Here is a 20147-nt window from a genome sequence, read left to right on the forward strand (position 1 = left end):
TACCGTTCATAGAGAAGGAAAGGAGAGAGTGCAGAATCTAGTGTTACAGTCATAGCTAGGGTGTAGAGAAAGATCAACTTAATGCAAGGTAGGTCCATTCAAAAGTCTGACAGCAGCAGGGAAGAAGCTGTTCTTGAGTTGGTGCGGCGCTGGACTGCTGATCTCCGATTGGCCGGCAGCCCTGAGAGGCTGGACAGCCACCTGGAGACAGACAGAAGCTTACTACTTACTACTTAAAGGGCCATCACCGCAAATGTTACCGTGGGGGCAAGCTGGGCGTGCTGAGGCGGACGTGCCCCTCCCCTCAATATTTACGCTGTGTTATTGAAGCTCACCCTCAGCATATAACTGTGTGATAAAAGCCACTGATATGGGCAAGCTCATCTTTAGACCGGTGACTGTTCATAAATCTCTAGCTCCTTCTCTGGGAGAGGTTGTCAGGATCCGTAGAAACTACTGGCAAACGTTTTGCTCTCTAATTTCTTAATATTTCTACCTGAGGTTGTCCATCCATTGATACATTTCCAAAAGGGTATTTGAGCCAAATAGGGCGGAAATTTGCAGGTGTAACAGTCGGATGTGTGATGGACAGGCCATTGCTACTTTTTAAATGGTGAATCTCACCCTCCTTCCTGACCAGCCTTACAAAGCCTTAGAACATAGAACATAGAACAGTACAACGCAGAACAGGCCCTTCGGCCCACGATGTTGTGCCGAGCTTTATCTGAAACCAAGATCAAGCTATCCCACTCCCTATCATCCTGGTGTGCTTATAACCGCTTAAATGTTCCTAAAGTGTCTGACTCCACTATCACTGTAGGCAGTCCATTCCACACCCCAACCACTCTCTGCGTAAAGAACCTACCTCTGATATCCTTCCTATATCTCCCACCATGAACCCTATAGTTATGCCCCCTTGTAATAGCTCCATCCACCCGAGGAAATAGTCTTTGAACGTTCACTCTATCTATCCCCTTCATCATTTTATAAACCTCTATTAAGTCTCCCCTCAACCTCTCCGCTCCAGAGAGAACAGCCTAGCTCCCTCAACCTTTCCTCATAAGACCTACCCTCCAAACCAGGCAGCATCCTGGTAAATCTCCTCTGCACTCTTTCCAGCGCTTCCACATCCTTCTTATAGTGAGGTGACCAGAACTGCACACAATATTCCAAATGTGGTCTCACCAAGGTCCTGTACAGTTGCAGCATAACCCCACGGCTCTTAAACTCCAACCCCCTGTTAATAAAAGCTAACACACTATAGGCCTTCTTCACAGCTCTATCCACTTGAGTGGCAACCTTCAGAGATCTGTGGATATGGACCCCAAGATCTCTCTGCTCCTCCACAGTCTTCAGAACCCTACCTTTGACCCTGTAATCCACATTTAAATTTGTCCTACCAAAATGAATCACCTCACATTTATCAGGGTTAAACTCCTTGGTAGCTTCAACACAATGTAAACGCATGCCAATCAAGTACCTCATCTGGAATCAAATGGTGCAACATAAGGCTGTCAGGTCTGTAGTTTCTGCACTCAGAACCTTTGAGGGATTGCACCAATCCTTTCGAACAGGCCTCCTGCTCCTCATCGTTCAGTGTGATGTCGCTGCTGTCACTGTTATTTGTTTCGTGGGTGCTGTCGTAGTCGGAAGTTGGTTGTGCGGGGTCATCTGCGAGGAACAAATATGCATCAGAACTTATCCTGTCTCCTGATATCATAGAACCATAGAACACCCTACAGCGTAGAAGGAGGCCATTCGGGCCATCAAACCTGCATTGACAACAATCCCACCCAGGCCCTACCCCCTGTAATCCCACATATTTACATTGCTAATTCCCCTGACACTAAAGGACAATCTACCATGGCCTATCCATATTTGTAAGCTATGGGGCAAGTTAGCATGGCCAATCCACCTAACCTGCACATCTTTAGATAATAACTCAGGGGGGAAGAAACTGGCTGCCTTTACGAAACAGACCTTTTCTAACTCACCACCATGAACAAGATGCAAGTCAGGAGCATGATGGTACACTCTCCACTTGCCTGAGTGACTGTGGATCCAGCAACAGCTCAACACTATTCAAAGCAAAGAAGCTTGCATGAAGGCACCCCGTCCAACACCTTCAACATTCACTAATGCCACCACTGGCACACAGTGGCAGCAGTGTGTACCATCTGCAAGATGCACTGCAGCAACCTGTCAATGCTTTGTAGGGGTACATGGTACAGAAAGTAATTAGATAACTAGACAGATACCTGGAAGGGTGTGTAGGCACACAGCAGGCTGGGAGCTTAGTACAAGGGTGACACAGAACTGAGGCTCTTAAAGGGTTAAACACATACTTAATTCAAGTGTAATTCAGACTCTGGTCAGACCCAGAGCAGGTTAACTACACAAAGAGACATAAGAGACAAGTGGCAAGTAACATTCGTGCCACACAAGTGCCAGGCAGTGACCATCACCAATAAGAGACACTCTAACCACCGCCCCTTTACATTCAATGGTGTTACCAACACTGAATCCCCCACTGTCAACACCCTTGGGGTTACCATTGACCAGAAACTCAACTGGACTCACCACATAAACACAGTGGCTACAAGAGAGGGTCAGAGACTAGGAATACTGCGGTGAGTAATTCACCTCCTGACTCCCCAAAGCCTGTCCACCATCTACAAGGCACAAGTCAGGAGTGTGATGGAATACTCCCCACTTGCCTGGATGGGTGCAGCTCCAACAACACAAGAAGCTCAACACCATCCAGGACAAAGCAGCCCGCTTGATTGGCACCACATCTACAAACATTCGATCCCTTCACCACCGACGCTCAGTAGCAGCAGTGTGTACTATCTACAAGATGCACTGCAGCAATTCACCAAAGGTCCTTAGACAGCACCTTCCAAACCCACGGCCACTTCCATCTAGAAGGACAAGGGCAGGAAATACATGGGAACACCACCACCTGCAAGTTTCCCTCAAGGCTACTCACCATCCTGACTTAGAAATATATCATCATTCCTTCACTGTCACTGGGTCAAAATCCTGGAATTCCCTCCCTAATGGCATTGTGGGTCAAACCACAGAACATGGACTGCAGCGATTCAGGAAGGCAGCTCACCACCACCTTCTCAAGAAGCAACTAGGGATGGGCAATAAATGGCTTTTGCTACCAAATAAACCTGTTGGACTTTAACCTGGTGTTGTTAAACTTCTTACTGTGTTTACCCCAGTCCAACGCCGGCATCTCCACATCAATAAATGCTGGCCAGCCAGTGACGCCCATGTCCCACGAATGAATTTTTAAAAAGCATAATAATGGATGTAAAGTAGAAACTTATTTCGCATCACAGACAGAAAATTGCTGTGCATTAGCTTTACAAAGGAAGCATTTATTTCAACCAGTCTTCTATTGAAGCATCGATGATGTAATCGCCTAATATTGTTTGTGGTATTCTGACAAATTGACTACCTGAGTAACAGTAAAGCAAAGCTTGTTTGTTGTAGAGCCTTGAGATGTAGCCCTGTCTGCACAGAATAAAATCTTTCTTTTGTTTGGACATCTACCGTCTCTGTGTCGAGTGCTGCTTGATTCACTAAAACACCACCTTCGACAAAACCTTCTGTGTTTTTTAAGCTTATTAATTAGTCACAGGTGGGTTTACATTAACACAGCAATGAAGTTACTGTGAATAACTTCGAGGGATTGTATGGTTTCCTTCTCCTATTTCTTCAGTTCTTAAAGTTCAGAGAGGATTAAATGTAGACAAGTATGAGGAGACTCATATAGAACAATAACTTAAAGTTTATTAGTCTCACAAGTAGACTTACATTAACACTGCAATGAAGTTACTGTGAAAGTCCCCTAGTCACCACACTCCAGCACCTGTTCGGGTACACTGAGGGAGAATTTAGCATGGTCAATGCATCTAACCAGCATGTCTTTCAGACTGTGGGATGAAACCGGAGTACCCGGAGGAAACCCACGCAGACACGGGGAGAATGTGCCGACTCCACACAGTGACCCAAATCGGGAATTGAACCCGGGTTCCTGGCGCTGTGAGGCAGCTGTGTCACCATGCCACCTGTGACTCTATCACTTGACCCGTGACGCCATCACTTCGAAGGACAAGGGCAGCAGATACATGGGAACATCACCACCTGGAAGTTCCCCTCAAAGCTACTCATCATCCTGACTTAGAACTATATCACCGTTCCTTCACTGTCACTGGGTCAAAATCCATGAACTCCCTCCCCAACAGCACTGCAGGTGTACCTACGCCACACATACTATAACAGCTCACTACCACAGGAATGGGCAAGAAATGCTGGTCTAGCCAGCAATGCTCAAATCCCACAAATGCATTTGTAAAGCCCTGGCAGAAAAAGTGGGCCCAGGATTAATGAGGGAAAACACTGGCAGGGATTCTCTCTCTGCCTTGCCTGCTCTTTACAGGAGGATAGATTGAAAAATGAGAGGTTGACCAGATGTTACAGTTAGGAAACAAAAACAGAAAATGCTGGAAAATCTCAGCAGGTCTGACAGCATCTGTGGAGAGAGAACAGAGCCAACGTTTTGAGTCTGGATGACTCTTCGTCAGAACTACAGATGCTGTCAGACCTGCTGAGATTTTCCAGCATTTTCTGTTTTTGTTTCAGATTCCAGCATCCGCAGTAATTTGCTTTTATGTTACTGTTAGGAGTTTGAGTTGAAGGATCCTGCATTCGACACTAACTGTCCATGCTCATGCTCACCCCCCCCAACCCTCACCAGCATCCTGCTACTGAAAACAGGGTAGCTGAGTGCACTCCACCTGGGTAACAGTAAAATCGTTCCAATTAACCGCAGGGACACCTCACACTTTGGCATCCTGCCTGGATATTTTATGGATAAAACAACAGCTACCACTACCAGGTAAACCAACACTAAGTTCAGGACTGTGGAGTGGGATGCTGAATGTAATAGCTTACCGGTCCTGTTTAGCGAATGCCCCAGCGTATCAACACGATCCCCTGTGCTGTCCGAATGCGTCAGTTTGTTGAACGGTCGTCCACAACTGCAAAAGCAAATGAAAGAAATTTTTAAATAAAAGTCCTCAAAATAATGAAGTGGCTCTGTTTCACCTTGGAGTCCTCGGTTTCCAAATTTACAATCATCTGGCAGAGCAAAGCAGCATTCCTTAGCTATTTCTGGGATGGTACAGTGGTGGCAGAGTGGTGAGCACTGCTGCCTCACAGAGCCAGGGACCCGGGTTCAATTCCGGCCTTGGCTCACTGTCTGTGCGGACTCTGCACATCCTCCCCATGTCTGCGTGGGTTTCCTCCGGGTGTTCTGGTTTCCCCTCAGTCTGAAAGATGTGCTGGTTAGGTGCATTGGCCACCCCGACATGCCCTTTGGACTGTGGGAGGGAACTGGAGCACCCAGAAGCAACCCATGCAGACACAAGGAGAACATGCAGACCCCACGCAGACAGTGACCCAAGCAGGGATTTGAACCCAGGTCCCGGGCGCTGTGAGGCTGCTGTGCCATCATGCCACCCGTGACTCCACCACTTGACTCCTGACTCCATCACTTAGAAGGAGAAGGGCAGCAGACACATGGGAACAACACCGTCTGGAAGATCCCCTCAAAGCTACTCACCATCCTAACTTAGAACTATATCACCGTTGCATAAATCCTCCCTCAGTGTACCTGAACAGACGTCTGAGTGTGGCAGCTAGGGGATTTTCACAGTAACTTCATTGCAATGTTATTGCAAGCCTACTTGTGACACTAATAAACAAACTTTATACCTTAACTTTATACTCAATTAGTGTCAGGAGGATTAGCAGGGTAAATAGGGTGGCACGGTAGCACAGTGGTTAGCACGGTTGCTTCACAGCTCCAGGGACCTGGGTTCGATTCCCGCCTTGGGTCACTGTCTGTGTGGAGTTTGCACATTCTCTTCGTGTCTGCGTGGGTTTCCTCCGGGCGCTCCGGTTTCCTCCCACAGTCCAAAGATGTGCGGGTTAGGTTGATTGGCCATGCTAAAATTGCCCTTAGTGTCCTGGGTTGCGTAGGTTAGAGGGATTAATGGGTAAATATGTAGGAATATGGGGATAGGGCCTGGGTGGGATTGTGGTCGGTGCAGACTCGATGGGCTGAATGGCCTCTCTCTGTGCTGTAGGGTTTCTAAGATTCTAAGATATGTGGGGCTACGGGGATAGAGCCTGGGTGGGCTTGTTGTTGGTGCAGGCTCGATGGGCTGAATGGCCTCCTTCTGCACTGTATGGATTCTATGATCTATGTTTCCAACCAAAGTACTTGGGTGCAAGATTTCATCTCAATGGATATGAAACTAGATTTCTCCACTGAGAAAGCAAGCAAGATATGGCTAAGTTTCTGACAATTATCAGTTTATTGTTAACTGTAATACTCAAGAAAGAACCAAATTTCAAAAATGGAAGGATATTGCCACATGGCTACCTTACTGGGCCCTATGTGTAGCTCACTGTTGGAAGTAATGAAGTAAGTTCTCACAACTTAAATATGTTTTATTTTCATTTATTTTCTACTCTAAGTTAGATTACTCCATTCCAAGAGGATGCCCAGTTCACTTACGGTCTTCTACCAATGTCATTCTTTTAATAAGAGGTTGGCAGGAGTGTTTCAGTATAACTCCATCCCTGTCAGAAAACTACAGGTTGGGACAGATCACAATGCACATTATATTACACCAAGGACTCATAAAAGTGCCCTAACTTGGAGAGGGGAGGGTTCCAAGAATGGAAGGTTATTTAAAAAATCAGAATTGTATGAGGGAGCTATAGCACAGGATAGTGAGGGGGAACTTGACCATCATAGTGTGACAAGTCGGGGCAGGATACGTGAACAAAAATATGCAACACAGAGCAAATCCAGAGTTGTAAAAAAACTGTAAAAAAAAAAATCAATGCTACATGTTTTTATCTGATTGCATGAAGCACTTGTAACATGACAGATGAGTTGATAGCACAGATTGCAACATACGGGTATGATGCATTAGCTATTGCAGAAATGTGGTTGCAGGGTGACCAGGACTGGGTGCTCAACATTCCAGGGAAAACAATGTTCCAAAGGAACAGGCCAAAGGGGAAAGGAGGTGGGGTAGCATTGTTAATCAAGGAAGGTTTCGGAGCAGTGCTGAGTCATGATATAAAGGCAGTGGATAGTGATTTGGAATCAGTTTGGGTTGAAATCATGACCTGGCAGGGGAAGGAAGACAAGGGTGGGAGTAGTCTACTGACCCCCAAAATGTGACCTCTCAAGAAGTCAAAGCATAAATGGGGAAATATTGAGGGCATATTTGAAGGGAACTGCAATCATCATGGGAGATCTTAAACTGCATATTGATTGGAAAACCAAACCGGAAAGTGTAGCGCAGAAAGAAGAATTGGTGGAGTGCATTGGGGATTGCTTTTTAAAGCAGGACATCGTGGAATCGACCCAGGAATGGGCTATTTTAGACTTGGTTTTGTGTAATGAAGAAGGATTAATAATGTGGTTAAGGATCCCCAAGGGGGAAGTGACCACAATGTGATAGAATTTCAGTTACAGTATGAGGACGAATGCCATAGGTCTATAACCAATGTCTTCAACTTAAATAAGAGCAATTATAATGATATGAGGGTGGGGGGGGGGGGGGGGGGGGGGAGTTGTCTAAGGTGAACTGGGTAAACAAGCTAAGACACAGGTCAGTAGATGAACAGTGGCAGATGTTCCAACAGCTGGTCCAAAATGCTCAGCAGGAGTTTGTCCCAATCAATAAGGAGGATTCAGTGCGAAAGAGGCAAAATCCAGGGTTAACAAAGAAGATCAAGGATTGAAAAGCAGGATATAACAAGTGACAAGGGATAGTGGCAGTTCAGAGGACTGGGAAGTTTTTGCGATGCAGTAGCAAAAGACTAAAAAGCTCATGAGAAGGAAGAAAATACATTTTGAGAGAAAACTTGCATGCAGCATAAAAGAGGTTATATGGAAATATAAGCATAAAGCGGGTGGCTGAGGTGAACGTGGGACCTCTACTGAACGAGACGGGTGAATTGATAACAGCAAACAGTGAAATGGCAGGCATGTTAAAGAAATATTTTGCGCCAGTCTTCACTGTGGAAGAGTTTGCAAATATCTCCACGGTATCAGATGAGCTGGTAGAACATAGAACAAAGAACAAAGAACAGTACAGCACAGGAAACAGGCCCTTCGGCCCTCCAAGCCTGTGCCGCTCATTGGTCCAACTAGACCATTCGTTTGTATCCCTCCATTCCCAGACTGCTCATGTGACTATCCAGGTAAGTCTTAAACAATGCCAGCCTGTCTGCCTCCACCGCCCTACTTGGCAGCGCATTCCAGGCTCCCACCATTCTCTGTGTAAAAAACATTCCTCGGATATCTGAGTTATACCTCGCCCCTCTCACCTTGAGGCCGTGACCCCTCGTGATCGTCACCTCCGACCTGGGAAAAAGCTTCCCACTGTTCACCCTATCTATACCCTTCATAATTTTGTACACCTCTATTAGGTTTCCCCTCATTCTCTGTCTTTCCAGGGAGACCAAGCCCAGTTTACCCAATCTCTCCTCATAGCTAAGACCCCCCATACCAGGCAACATCCTGGTAAACCTTCTCTGCACTCTCTCTGACGCCTCCACGTCCTTCTGGTAGTGCGGCGACCAGAACTGTATGCAGTACTCCAAATGTGGCCTAACCAGCGTTCTATACAGCTGCAACATCAGACTCCAGCTTTTATACTCTATACCCCGTCCTATAAAGGCAAGCATACCATATGCCTTCTTCACCACCTTCTCCACCTGTGCTGCCACCTAGGTCCCTCTGCGTTTCTATACTCTTGATGGCTCTGCCATTTATTGTACAACTCCCCCCGACATTAGTTCTTCCAAAATGCATCACTTCGCATTTATCTGGATTAAATTCCATCTGCCATTTCTCCGCCCAATTTTCCAGCCTATCTATATCCTGCCGTATTGTCCGACAATGTTCATCACTATCCGCAAGTCCAGCCATCTTCGTGTCATCCGCAAACTTGCTGATAACACCAGTTACACCTTCTTCCAAATCATTCAAATATATCACAAATAGCAGAGGTCCCAGTACAGAGCCCTGCGGAACACCACTGGTCACAGACCTCCAGCCGGAAAAAGACCCTTCGACTGTTACCCTCTGTCTCCTGTGGCCAACGAAGGAGCAGCGCTCCAAAAGCTAATGGTGTTTGCTACCAAAGAAACCTGTTGGACTTTAACCTGGTGTTGTTAAAACTCTTACTATGTTCACCCCAGTCCAACGCCGGCATCTCCACATCCTGTGGCCAAGCCAGTTTTTCACCCATCTAGCCACCTCTCCTTGTATCCCATGAGCCTTAACCTTCTTAACCAACCTGTCATGAGGGACTTTGTCAAATGCCTTACTGAAATCCATATAGACGACATCCACGGCCCTTCCTTCGTCAACCGTTTTTGTCACTTCCTCAAAAAACTCCACCAAATTTGTAAGGCACGACCTCCCTCTTACAAAACCATGCTGCCTGTCACTAATGAGATTGTTCCGTTCTAAATGCGCATACATCCTGTCTCTAAGAATCCTCTCCAACAACTTCCCTACCACGGACCTTAAGCTCACTGGCCTATAATTACCCGGGTTATCCCTGCTACCCTTCTTAAATAACGGTACCACATTCGCTATCCTCCAATCCTCAGGGACCTCACCTGTGTCCAATGAAGAGATAAAGATTTCCATCAGAGGCCCAGCAATTACATCTCTTGTCTCCCTGAGCAGTCTAGGATAGATGCCATCAGGCCCTGGGGATTTGTCAGTTTTAATGTTACCTAAAAAACCTAACACTTCCTCCCTTGTAATGGAGATTCTCTCTAATGGGTCAACACCTCCCTCTGAGACATTCCCAGTCAACAAGTCCCTCTCCTTTGTGAATACCGATGCAAAGTATTCATTTAGGATCTCCCCTATTCCCTTGGGTTCTAAGCATAATTCCCCTCCTTTGTCCCTGAGAGGTCCGACTTTTTCCCTGACAACTCTTGTTCCTAACATATGAATAAAATGCCTTAGGAATCTCCTTAATCCTGTTTGCCAAGAACATTTCGTGACCTCTTTTTGCCCTTCTAACTCCCCGTTTGAGTTCTTTCCTACTCTTTCTGTATTCCTCCAGAGCTCCTTCTGTTTTCAGTTGCCTGGACCTAACGCACGCCTCTCTTTTCTTTTTGATCAGAATGGTAGACCCTACAAAAATCTCAATCACAAGGGATAGAGTATTAGAGAAACTCAAGGGGATAAAGGACAAGTCTCCAGGACCTGCTGAACTGCACGCGAGGATTTTAATGGTAGTGGCTGCAGAGATAATGGGCCCATTGGTTAAAATTATTTGTAATTTGATAAATTCCGGGAGGGCACCAGAACATTGGAAAACAGACAATGTGTGGCCCTTGTTCAAAAAGGGAGAAAGTCAGAAGATAGGGAACTATAGACCAATTAGTTTAACATCTATTATTGGCAAAATGCTGGAGTCAATAATCAAAAAGGAAATAGCTAATCATTTAGGAAAGCTTAATACAATAAAACCTAGTCAACATTGTTTTATGAAAAAGTAAATAATGTTTGACAAATTTGCTTGAATTCTTTCAGGATGTAACAGGGAGAGTAGATAGAGGGGAACCTGTAGATGTAGTGTATTTAGATTTCCAAAAGGCATTTGACAAGGTGCCACATAAAAAGCTGGTGCCGCATAAAAGGCTGGTGCATAAAGTAAAAGCCCTTGGAATTGGAGGAAGTGTTTTGACATGGATTGAAAACTGGCTGTCACATAGAAAACAGAGTTGGAATAAATGGATCCTTTTCAGAGTGGAAAGATGTACCTAGTGGAGTACCACAGGGATCAATTCTTGGCCTGCAATTGTTCACTATTTACATTAATAACCTGGAGGAAGGGACAGAACAGAAGGTTTCCAAATTTGCCGATCGTACGAAGATAGCTAGAAAGGCAGGTGTGATGAGAATATTGTTTTCCTGCAATGGGATACAGATAGATTGGTTGAAAACCTGGCAGATGGAGTTTAATGTGAGGAAGTGTGAGGCCATGCACTTTGGTAGAAGCAATTAAAAAGCAGATTATGATCTAAATGGAGAGAGACTACGGGTGAGTGAAGTACAGAGTGGTCTAAGTGTTGGGAGTGCATAAATTACAAAAAGATGGCAGGCAGGTCCCAACAAGTAGTTAAGAAGGCAAAGTGAATTTTTTGGCCTTTATTGCAAAAGGGTTGGAGTTTACAAATAGGGAGTTTTTGTTACAATTTACAGGATGTTGATGCAGCCTCACCTGGAATACTACGTAGTTTTGGTTCACTTACCTAAGAAGGGACATAGCAACATTGGAGGCAGTCCAAAGGAGATTCACCAGGCTAATTCTTGGGATGAGAGGGTTGTCCTATCAAGAGGGACTAAATAGTCTGGATCTGTATTCCTTCAATTTAGAAGAGTGAGGGGTGACCTTATTCAAACATACAATAGATGCCAGAGCTTGGCGACTAGGGGATTTTCACAGTAACTTCATTGCAGTGCAGAAGCCTACTTGTGACACTAACAAATAAACTTTAAAACTCACTTTGCCTCTTTATAATTCATCGCTCTGACAGGGTAGACAGTGAGATGTTTTCACTAGTGGGAGAGTCTTGAACAAGGGGACATAGATACAAGATAAAGAGCCGGTCATTTAAAACTGAGGTGAAATTTCTTCTCAGAGAGGATGGTGAATCTCTACAATTCTCTACCCCTCCCATGGACTGACATCCCCTTCTGTGCCCATTAACATGGCGTTTTGATGCATCGCCCTCCTCTCTGCCCCATCAGTGTCAATCCGCAGCCTTCAGTCATCCCGGTCTTGATCTCTGGAGTTTCATTCTCTTCAAATTACTCACGGTGGCACAATGGTTAGCACTGCTGCCTCACAGGGCCAGGGACCCGGGTTCAATTCCTGGCTGGGTCACTGTCTGTGCAGAGTCTGCACATTCTCCCCATGTCTGCATGGGTTTCCTCTGGGTGCTCTGGTTTCCTCCCACAGTGTGAAAGACGTGCTGGTTAGGTGCACTGGCCATGCTAAATTCTCCCTATGTACCCGAACAGACCCCGGAGTGTGGCGATAGGGAATTTTCACAATAACTTCATTGCAGTGTTAATGTAAGCCTACTTGTCACACTAACAAATAAACTTTAAAACTCACTCTGCCTCTTTTTGGTTCAACGCTCTGACAGAGCTCTCTTTACTCTCAGGCCAAGCCATGAGATGTCCATTCCTTTTAATTGTGAATCAAGTTGAGATGAATGTCTATGTTAACAGCACAATAGAAATGCAAGGACATAGCTTCAGGGGTTCCTCGGGGTAGTGTCCTCAGCTCAGCCATCATCAGCTGCTCCATCAATTACCTTCCCTCTAACATAAGGTCAGGAATGGGGACGTTCACTGATGATTGCAGAGTGTTCAGTTCCACTCGCAATTCCTCAGATACAGGAGCAGTCAATGCCAATATGTGACAAAGCCTGGAAAATAGTCTTGGGGCGGAGAATTGGCAAGTAACATTCATACCACCCAAGTGCCAGGCACTGACCATCATCAACAAAGGAGATTCTAACCATCTTCTCTTGTCATTCACTCTTCCCAGGGTGGAAGAGTCAATTACAAGGGGGTATAGGTTTAAGGTGCCAGGGGTTAGGTTTAAAGGAGATGTACGAGGCAAGGTTTTTTATACAGAGGGTGGTGGGTGCCTGGAACTTGCTTTTGGGGGAGGTAGTGGAAGCAGACACAATAGAGACTTTTAAGGGATGTCTTGACAAATACATGAATAGGATGGGAATAGAGGGATATGGTCCCCGGAAGCATAGGGGGTTTTAATTCAGACGGGCAGCATGGTCGTGCAGACTTGGAGGGAAAATGGGCCTGTTCCTGTGCTGTAACCTTCTTTGTTCTTTGAATGCCATACCATCAACATCCTGGGGGTTAGGGCGGCACGGTAGCACAATGGTTAGCACTGCTGCTTCTCAGCTCCAGGGACCTGGGTTCAATTCCCGGCTTGGGTCAGTGTCTGTGTGGAGTTTGCACGTTCTCCTCGTGTCTGCGTGGGTTTCCTCCAGGTGCTCCAGTTTCCTCCCACAGTCCAAAGATGTGCGGGTTAGGTTGATTGGCCATGCTAAAACTGCCCCTAAGTGTCCTGAGATGCATAGGTTAGAGGGATTAGTGGGTAAAATATGTAGGGATATGGGGATAGGGCCTGGGTGGGATTGTGGTCGATGCAGACTCGATGGGCCGAATGGCCTCTTTCTGTACTCTAGGGTTTCTATGATTCTATGATTCTACTATTGCTAAGAAACTGAACTGGACTGGTTGTATAAATACTGTGGCTACAAGGGCTGGCTAGAGGCTGGCAATTCTGCAGTAGGTAACTCACTCCCGGTCTCCCCAAAGCCCCATCCCTCATGCACAAGGCACAAGTCAGGTGATGGAATACTCGCCACTTGCCTCAAGGAGATCCATGCCACCCAGGAGAAAAGCAGTCCCTCTTGGTCGGTACCTCATCCACCAACCTAAACATTCACTCCTTCCACCACCGACGCACAGTGGCTGCTATATGCATTGCATCAACTGCCAAACCTCCTTCAACATCATATTCTACAATCCTGCCAGAAAAACAAAGCAGGAATCACATTGGAACACCAGCAGCTGCAAGATCCCCTCCACATCACGCAGTATGCTGATTTGGAAATACATCACTGTGGACTCACCGTCGCTGGGTCAAAATCCTGGAAACACCTCCCAAACAGCACTATGGGTGTGCCTGCACCACTGCCTGCAGTGGTTCAAGAAGACTGCTCAACCCCCACCTTCTCAAGGGCAACTAGGGATGGGCAATAAATGCTGACCTTGCCTGCAATGCTCACTTTCTCAGAATGAATTGAAAAATAGTTGTTGTTGCTACCATTTATTTCACTCTACTGAATGTGCTAAGGAACAGAAATGTCTAAAGTACAAAGTAATCACATCAAACTGCTCAGTAACCATCAGGAACAAAGCTCTTATCTTTAGAAGGCTAGGATGTCTCTGATAGAGATCCTTGAAATTATGAAGGAATTCGATAGGGCAATTGCAGAGAAGATATTGCCATTTGCAGTCGCTAAGTGCCATGGTTACTAATACATCTAACAAGTTACTCAGGCAAAACTTCTTTACCAAGAGAAAGATGAAGGTGTGATTTTTATTTTCATTCATTCAATGGATACGGGCTTCGCTGGTGAGTCCAGCATTTATTGTCCATCTCTAACTGCCCTTGAGAATGTGGTGTTGAGCTGCCTTCTTAAACCGTTGTAGTCCCTGCAGTGTAGGTACACCCACAGTGCTGTTAGGGAGGGAGTTCCGCGATCTTGATCCAGCGACAGTGAAGGAACAGTGATATATTTCCAAGTGAGAATGGTGAGTGGCTTGGAGAGGAACTTCTAGATGGTGGTGTTCCCACGACCAATCATATGCATTACTGTGTGAAGAGGTCAGTAGCATAGATGCATTCAAAGTTTAAGTTTATTTATTGGTGTCACAATTAGGCTTACATTAACACTGCAATGAAGTTACTGTGAAAATCCCCTAGTCGCCACGTTCCGGCACCTGGGTATACTGAGGGAGAATTTAGCATGGCTAATGCACCTAACCAGCACGTCTTTCGGACTGTGGGAGGAAACCAGAGCACCTGGAGGAAACCCACGTAGACACGGAGAAGGTGCAGACTCTGCACAGACAATGACCCAAGCTGATAGAGTTCGATAAAGAAGAATGGGAGGAGACTTGTGTGGAGCATAGACACTAGAATGCACCAGCTAGGCTGAAAGGTCTCTTTCTGTGCTGTACACTGTGTATTTTTATGCAGTAATAGGTTTGTCGCCTCTACATGCAGGATTGAGCTAATGAAACTGTTTCAGTGATGCAAGCATTAATTCCTGACAGTTCTTCTGCTCTGAAGAACGATTATATTGGACTCGGAATGTTAACTCAGTTTTTCTCTCTCTGCAGACGCTGCCAGACCGGCCAATTCTTTCCAGCATTTTCTGCTTTTCCTTTCAGAACTCCAGCATCTGCAGTAATTTGCTTTGATTCTAACATATAAACAAGAGTCATTGTCTTCCTCACTGAAACCACTGTTCCTCTCTGCAGTCTTTGGTGGGTATGGCTTGAAGCGTTCTAATGTATCTTGGCTCAGATCCCATTTTTGGGGAATGTAACAAGCTTTAAGAAACAATCCCAGTCCCCTCTGCATTAGCCGCAGGATCTGCCGGCGCTGGAACCTCTTTGACTCATCATTTATTCAAAGCAATTTTCCCATAAACTGCAAGAAAGAAAAAAACGCTCTTCCAGTCCTACCTTCGAACATGTCATTGACAGCCTCAACAGGTCACTTGATAGAACAGCTCATTCATAGACTTTATAAACATATTCAATTCAAATCTCGGCAAACATGCTGAATGAAAACAAGACTTCAGTGGGGGCTGAAGGAAAATGCCAGCACTTTGGTGCCTTTCTCAAGTTTGACATTTCACCTATGGAGTTTTTTTCAAGGATATGGCTGTCTGATCGAAGACAGAGGGTGGTGGTCGATGGAAAATTTTCGGATTGGAGGCAGGTTGCTAGCGGAGTGCCACAGGGATCAGTGCTTGGTCCTCTGCTCTTTGTGATTTTTATTAATGACTTAGAGGAGGGGGCTGAAGGGTGGATCAGTAAATTTGCTGATGACACCAAGATTGGTGGCGTAGTGGATGAGGTGGAGGGCTGTTGTAGGCTGCAAAGAGACATAGATAGGATGCAAAGCTGGGCTGAACAATGGCAAATGGAGTTTAACCCTGATAAATGTGAGGTGATTCATTTTGGTAGGACTAATTTAAATGTGGATTACAGGGTCAAAGGTAGGGTTCTGAAGACTGTGGAGGAACAGAGAGATCTTGGGGTTCATATCCACAGATCTCTAAAGGTTGACACTCAAGTGGATAGAGCTGTGAAGAAGGCCTATAATGTGTTAGCTTTTATTAACAGGGGGTTGGAGTTTAAGAGCCGTGGGGTTATGCTGCAACTGTACAGGACCTTGGTGAGACCACATTTGGAGTATTGTGTGCAGTTCTGGTCACCTCACTATAGGAAGGATGTGGAAGCGCTGGAAAGAGTGCAGAGGAGATTTACCAGGATGCTGCCTGGTTTGGAAGGTAGGTCTTATGAGGAAAGGTTGCGGGAGCTAGGGCTGTTCTCTCTGGAGCAGAGGAGGCTGAGGGGAGACTTAATAGAGGTTTATAAAATGATGAAGGGGATAGATAGAGTGAACGTTCAAAGACTATTTCCTCGGGTGGATGGAGCTATTACAAGGGGGCATAACTATAGGGTTCGTGGTGGGAGATGTAGGAAGGATATCAGAGGTAGGTTCTTTACGCAGAGAGTGGTTGGGGTGTGGAATGGACTGCCTGCAGTGATAGTGGAGTCAGACACTTTAGGAACATTTAAGCGGTTATTGGATAGGCATATGGAGCACACCAGGATGATAGGGAGTGGGATAGCTTGATCTTGGTTTCAGATAAAGCTCAGCACAACATCGTGGGCCAAAGGGCCTGTTCTGTGCTGTACTGTTCTATGTTCTATGATATGCATTCACCTGTCTCCAAGTTTGGATGCTTGGAGGTTCACCTTCTCTCCACACATCCGGACAATGGGAGCGAAGATAGTGGGAAAATAAAAGATACCTTCACTGTGTCAGTAACAATGTGGAGATGCTGGCGTTAGACTTGGGGTGGGCACAGTAAGAAGTTTCACAACACCAGGTTAAAGTCCAACAGGTTTATTTGGTGTCACGAGCTTTTGGAGCGCTGCTCCTTCCTCAGGTAGTGGAGAGTTCGGTTCACAAACACGGCATTTATAGACAGGGACTCGATTGCAAGATAATGGTTGGAATGTGAGTCTTTACAGGTATAGACAATGCAAGTGGAGAGAGGGATAGCCAAGCTCTACACGCATGAGGATGGCCTCAACCGAGATCTTGGGTTCATGTCAGTAACGGTGCAGGATCATCTCCGAGCTCAAATCTTGTTCATCACAGGAAACCTATGAGGGATTGGTTACTTGTCCTCCATCTTTTTCCACTGACCAAACATCAGTTGCCAATTTTCAGCCCTCTTTGCCTCGTTGAAACACGTCAGTAGCATCCTGGGAATGGCGGGCATTGAGCTGGTGCGTGGTCGGGCAACATTCTGCTAGGCCTACAATTGGGTGGCCTGAAGGACCTATTTCAATTGCTGATGTGATTCACTCAGGACCCTGACTGCCAATTGGCTGGACTGAATTGGGTGGAGTGAGATCCGGTGAGAGGGAGTGAGAAAGTGCCTCGATTATCTTTGAATCGTTGGGTGACCTCTGATTTTGTACAAAGCCTCTAGAAGCTTAGCAGCAGGCCATTCAGCACTTTGAGTTTGCTTGGCCATTCAAGAGAGATACAAGTCATGAATAAATGAATCAATGGATTCACCTAGCCTTGGGGTCCTTTGGTTGAATCTCACCTAGATTATCCTTAGGGTTGACGTGATTATTGAAGGCCCCCATAACCATCTCCTTGACTCCTTGTCTTGCTAGAAGATCATCAGCTATGGCCCTAATCGCATATAGAATGATACTGACTTGGCATTTTCATGCCTTTTCTTGAAGGCCCAAAGTTGCTCGGTACCTTTCAAACGGTCACTTCCAGAGGTCCCATTGTTGTCCTTGCTGAGGATCCTCAATGTGTTGGAAGGGCTGTGGAAGTGGTAGTGACTGTTCAATGGCTGCTGACATTATGTATGGCTCACTATCCCATAGAGTCATAGAGGTTTACAACATGGAAACAGGCCCTTCGGCTCAGCTTGTCCATGCCGCTCTTTTTTTTAAAAAAACCCTAAGCTAATCCCTACTGCCCGCATTTGGCCCATATCCCTCTATACCCATCATACCCATGTAACTATCTAAATGCTTTTTAAAAGATAAAATTGTACCCGCCTCTACTACTACCTCTGGCAGCTTGTTCCAGACACTCACCACCCTCTGTGTGAAAAAACTGCCCCTCTGGACACATTTGTATCTCTCCCCTCTCACCTTAAACCTATACCCTCTAGTTTTAGACTCCCCTACCTTTGGGAAAAGATATTGACTATCTACCTTGTCTATGCCCCTCATTATTTTATAGACCTCTATAAGGTCACCCTTCAGCCTTCTACGCTCCAGAGAAAAAAGTCCCAGTCTATTCAGCCTCTCCTTATAACTCAATCCATCAAGTCCCGGTAGCATCCTCGTAAATCTTTTCTGCACTCTTTCTAGTGTAATAATATCCTTTCTATAATAGGGTGACCAGAATTGCACACAGTACTCCAAGTGTGGCCTTACCAATGTCTTGTACAACTTCAACAAGACGTCCCCACTCCTGTATTCGATGTTCTGACCGATGAAACCAAGCATGCCGAATGCCTTCTTCACCACTCTGTCCACCTGTGACTCCACTTTCAAGGAGCTATGAACATGTACCCCTAGATCTCTTTGTTCTGTAACTCTCCTCAACGCCCTACCATTAACTGAGTAAGTCTTGCCCTGGTTCAATCTACCAAAATGCATCACCTCGCATTTGTCTAAATTAAACTCCATCTGCCATTCATCAGCCCACTGGCCCAATTGATCAAGATCCCGCTGCAATTGGAGATAACCTTCTCACGGTCCACCATGCCACCAATCTTGGTGTCATCTGCAAACTTACTAACCATGCCCCCTATATTCTCATCCAAATCATTAATATAAATGACAAATAACAGTGGGCCCAGCACTGATCCCTGAGGCACACCTCTGGTCACAGGCCTCCAGTTTGAAAAACAACTCTCGACAACCACGCTTCTGTCAAGAAGCCAATTTTGTATCCATTTAGATACCTCACCCTGGATCCCGTGAGATTTAACTTCATGCAACAACCTACCATGTGGTACCTTGTCAAAGGCCTTGCTAAAGTCCATGTAGACAACATCAACTGCACTGCCCTCATCTACCTTCAAGTCCCCTATCAAGATAGGTTTAATTTTTGTCCTACTTCATTGTGAGGTCAAGGCGTTCCAAAGTCTCTACCCAAGGGTTTCCAATCTATGGAATCTCTTAAACTACAGCCTCCAGCACAGCCACCATATTTCAATGCGGTTTCCCTTGCTCTATGAGTGACTTGGAGAAAGTCAGTATATAGTTTTCCTTGAAATTATTAATTTAGGTCTATTTACGTCCAAGATCTCACGGCACATATAGGATTAGGATTATATTCACTGGAGTTTCGGAGAGTGAGAGAGGATCTCATTGAAACTTATAAAATTCTAACAAGGTTACACTGGGTGGAATCAGAAAGAATGTTCCCGATGGTGGGAGAGTCCAGAACTAGGGGTCATAGTTTGAGGAAAAAGGATAAATCTTTTGGGACTGAGGTGAGGAGAAATTTCTTCACCCAGAGGGTGGTGAATGTGTGGAATTCACTACCACAGAATGTAATTGAGGCCAAAATATTGAGAGATTTCAAGAAGGAATTAGATATAGCTCTTGGGCGAAAGGGATCAAGTGATATGGGGAGAAGCTGGGCTCAGGGTATTGAATTTAATGATCACTCATGATCATAACGAATAGCCGAGCAGGCTTGAAGGGCCGAATGGCCTACTCCTGCTTCTAGTTTCTATGTTTCAATGACATGGATGTGGCCATTCGTTGTGGCAGCGTGGCTTTTATTATGTGAACGTTGATCAGTGTGCATGAATTACTAACCATATTCACGAGCCAGGGGATCAGTGGATAACCCTTATCACCAGGAAGCAGTGAACAGATCAGTGGCATTCTGAGTGCAGCCAGGTTATTGGGTGATGTGCTGAACATGGTTGTACGCCAGCTGCACATTCTGGGCATTGAACCCTTTACAGTTAAGGTACATCTTTGCACTTTGAGCAGCCAAACAATGCGAGTGCGGTAAATGGCACCCTGCACCATGGGAGAACACATTATCCTGCGTCCAGTGGGGAGATGGTGGCATAGCGCCAATATTGCTGGTAATCCAGAG

At 45.6% G+C, this 20147-nt stretch overlaps 1 protein-coding gene across 1 annotated transcript in view; it reads right to left on the reverse strand.

Annotated features, from left to right (window-relative positions):
• pde3a (phosphodiesterase 3A, cGMP-inhibited) overlaps nucleotides 1-20147 on the reverse strand; it is a 483881-nt gene that overhangs the window by 58362 nt on the left and 405372 nt on the right. Inside the window, exons 7-8 of the mRNA XM_078235322.1 lie at nucleotides 4969-5054; nucleotides 1481-1671 (exon numbers count right to left, since the gene is read on the reverse strand). Coding sequence (XP_078091448.1) covers nucleotides 1481-1671; nucleotides 4969-5054 — 277 coding nt within the window. The remainder of the gene's footprint in view (nucleotides 1-1480; nucleotides 1672-4968; nucleotides 5055-20147) is intronic.

Source organism: Mustelus asterias, chromosome 19, assembly GCF_964213995.1.
Source record: "Mustelus asterias chromosome 19, sMusAst1.hap1.1, whole genome shotgun sequence".
Lineage (NCBI taxonomy): Eukaryota > Metazoa > Chordata > Chondrichthyes > Carcharhiniformes > Triakidae > Mustelus > Mustelus asterias.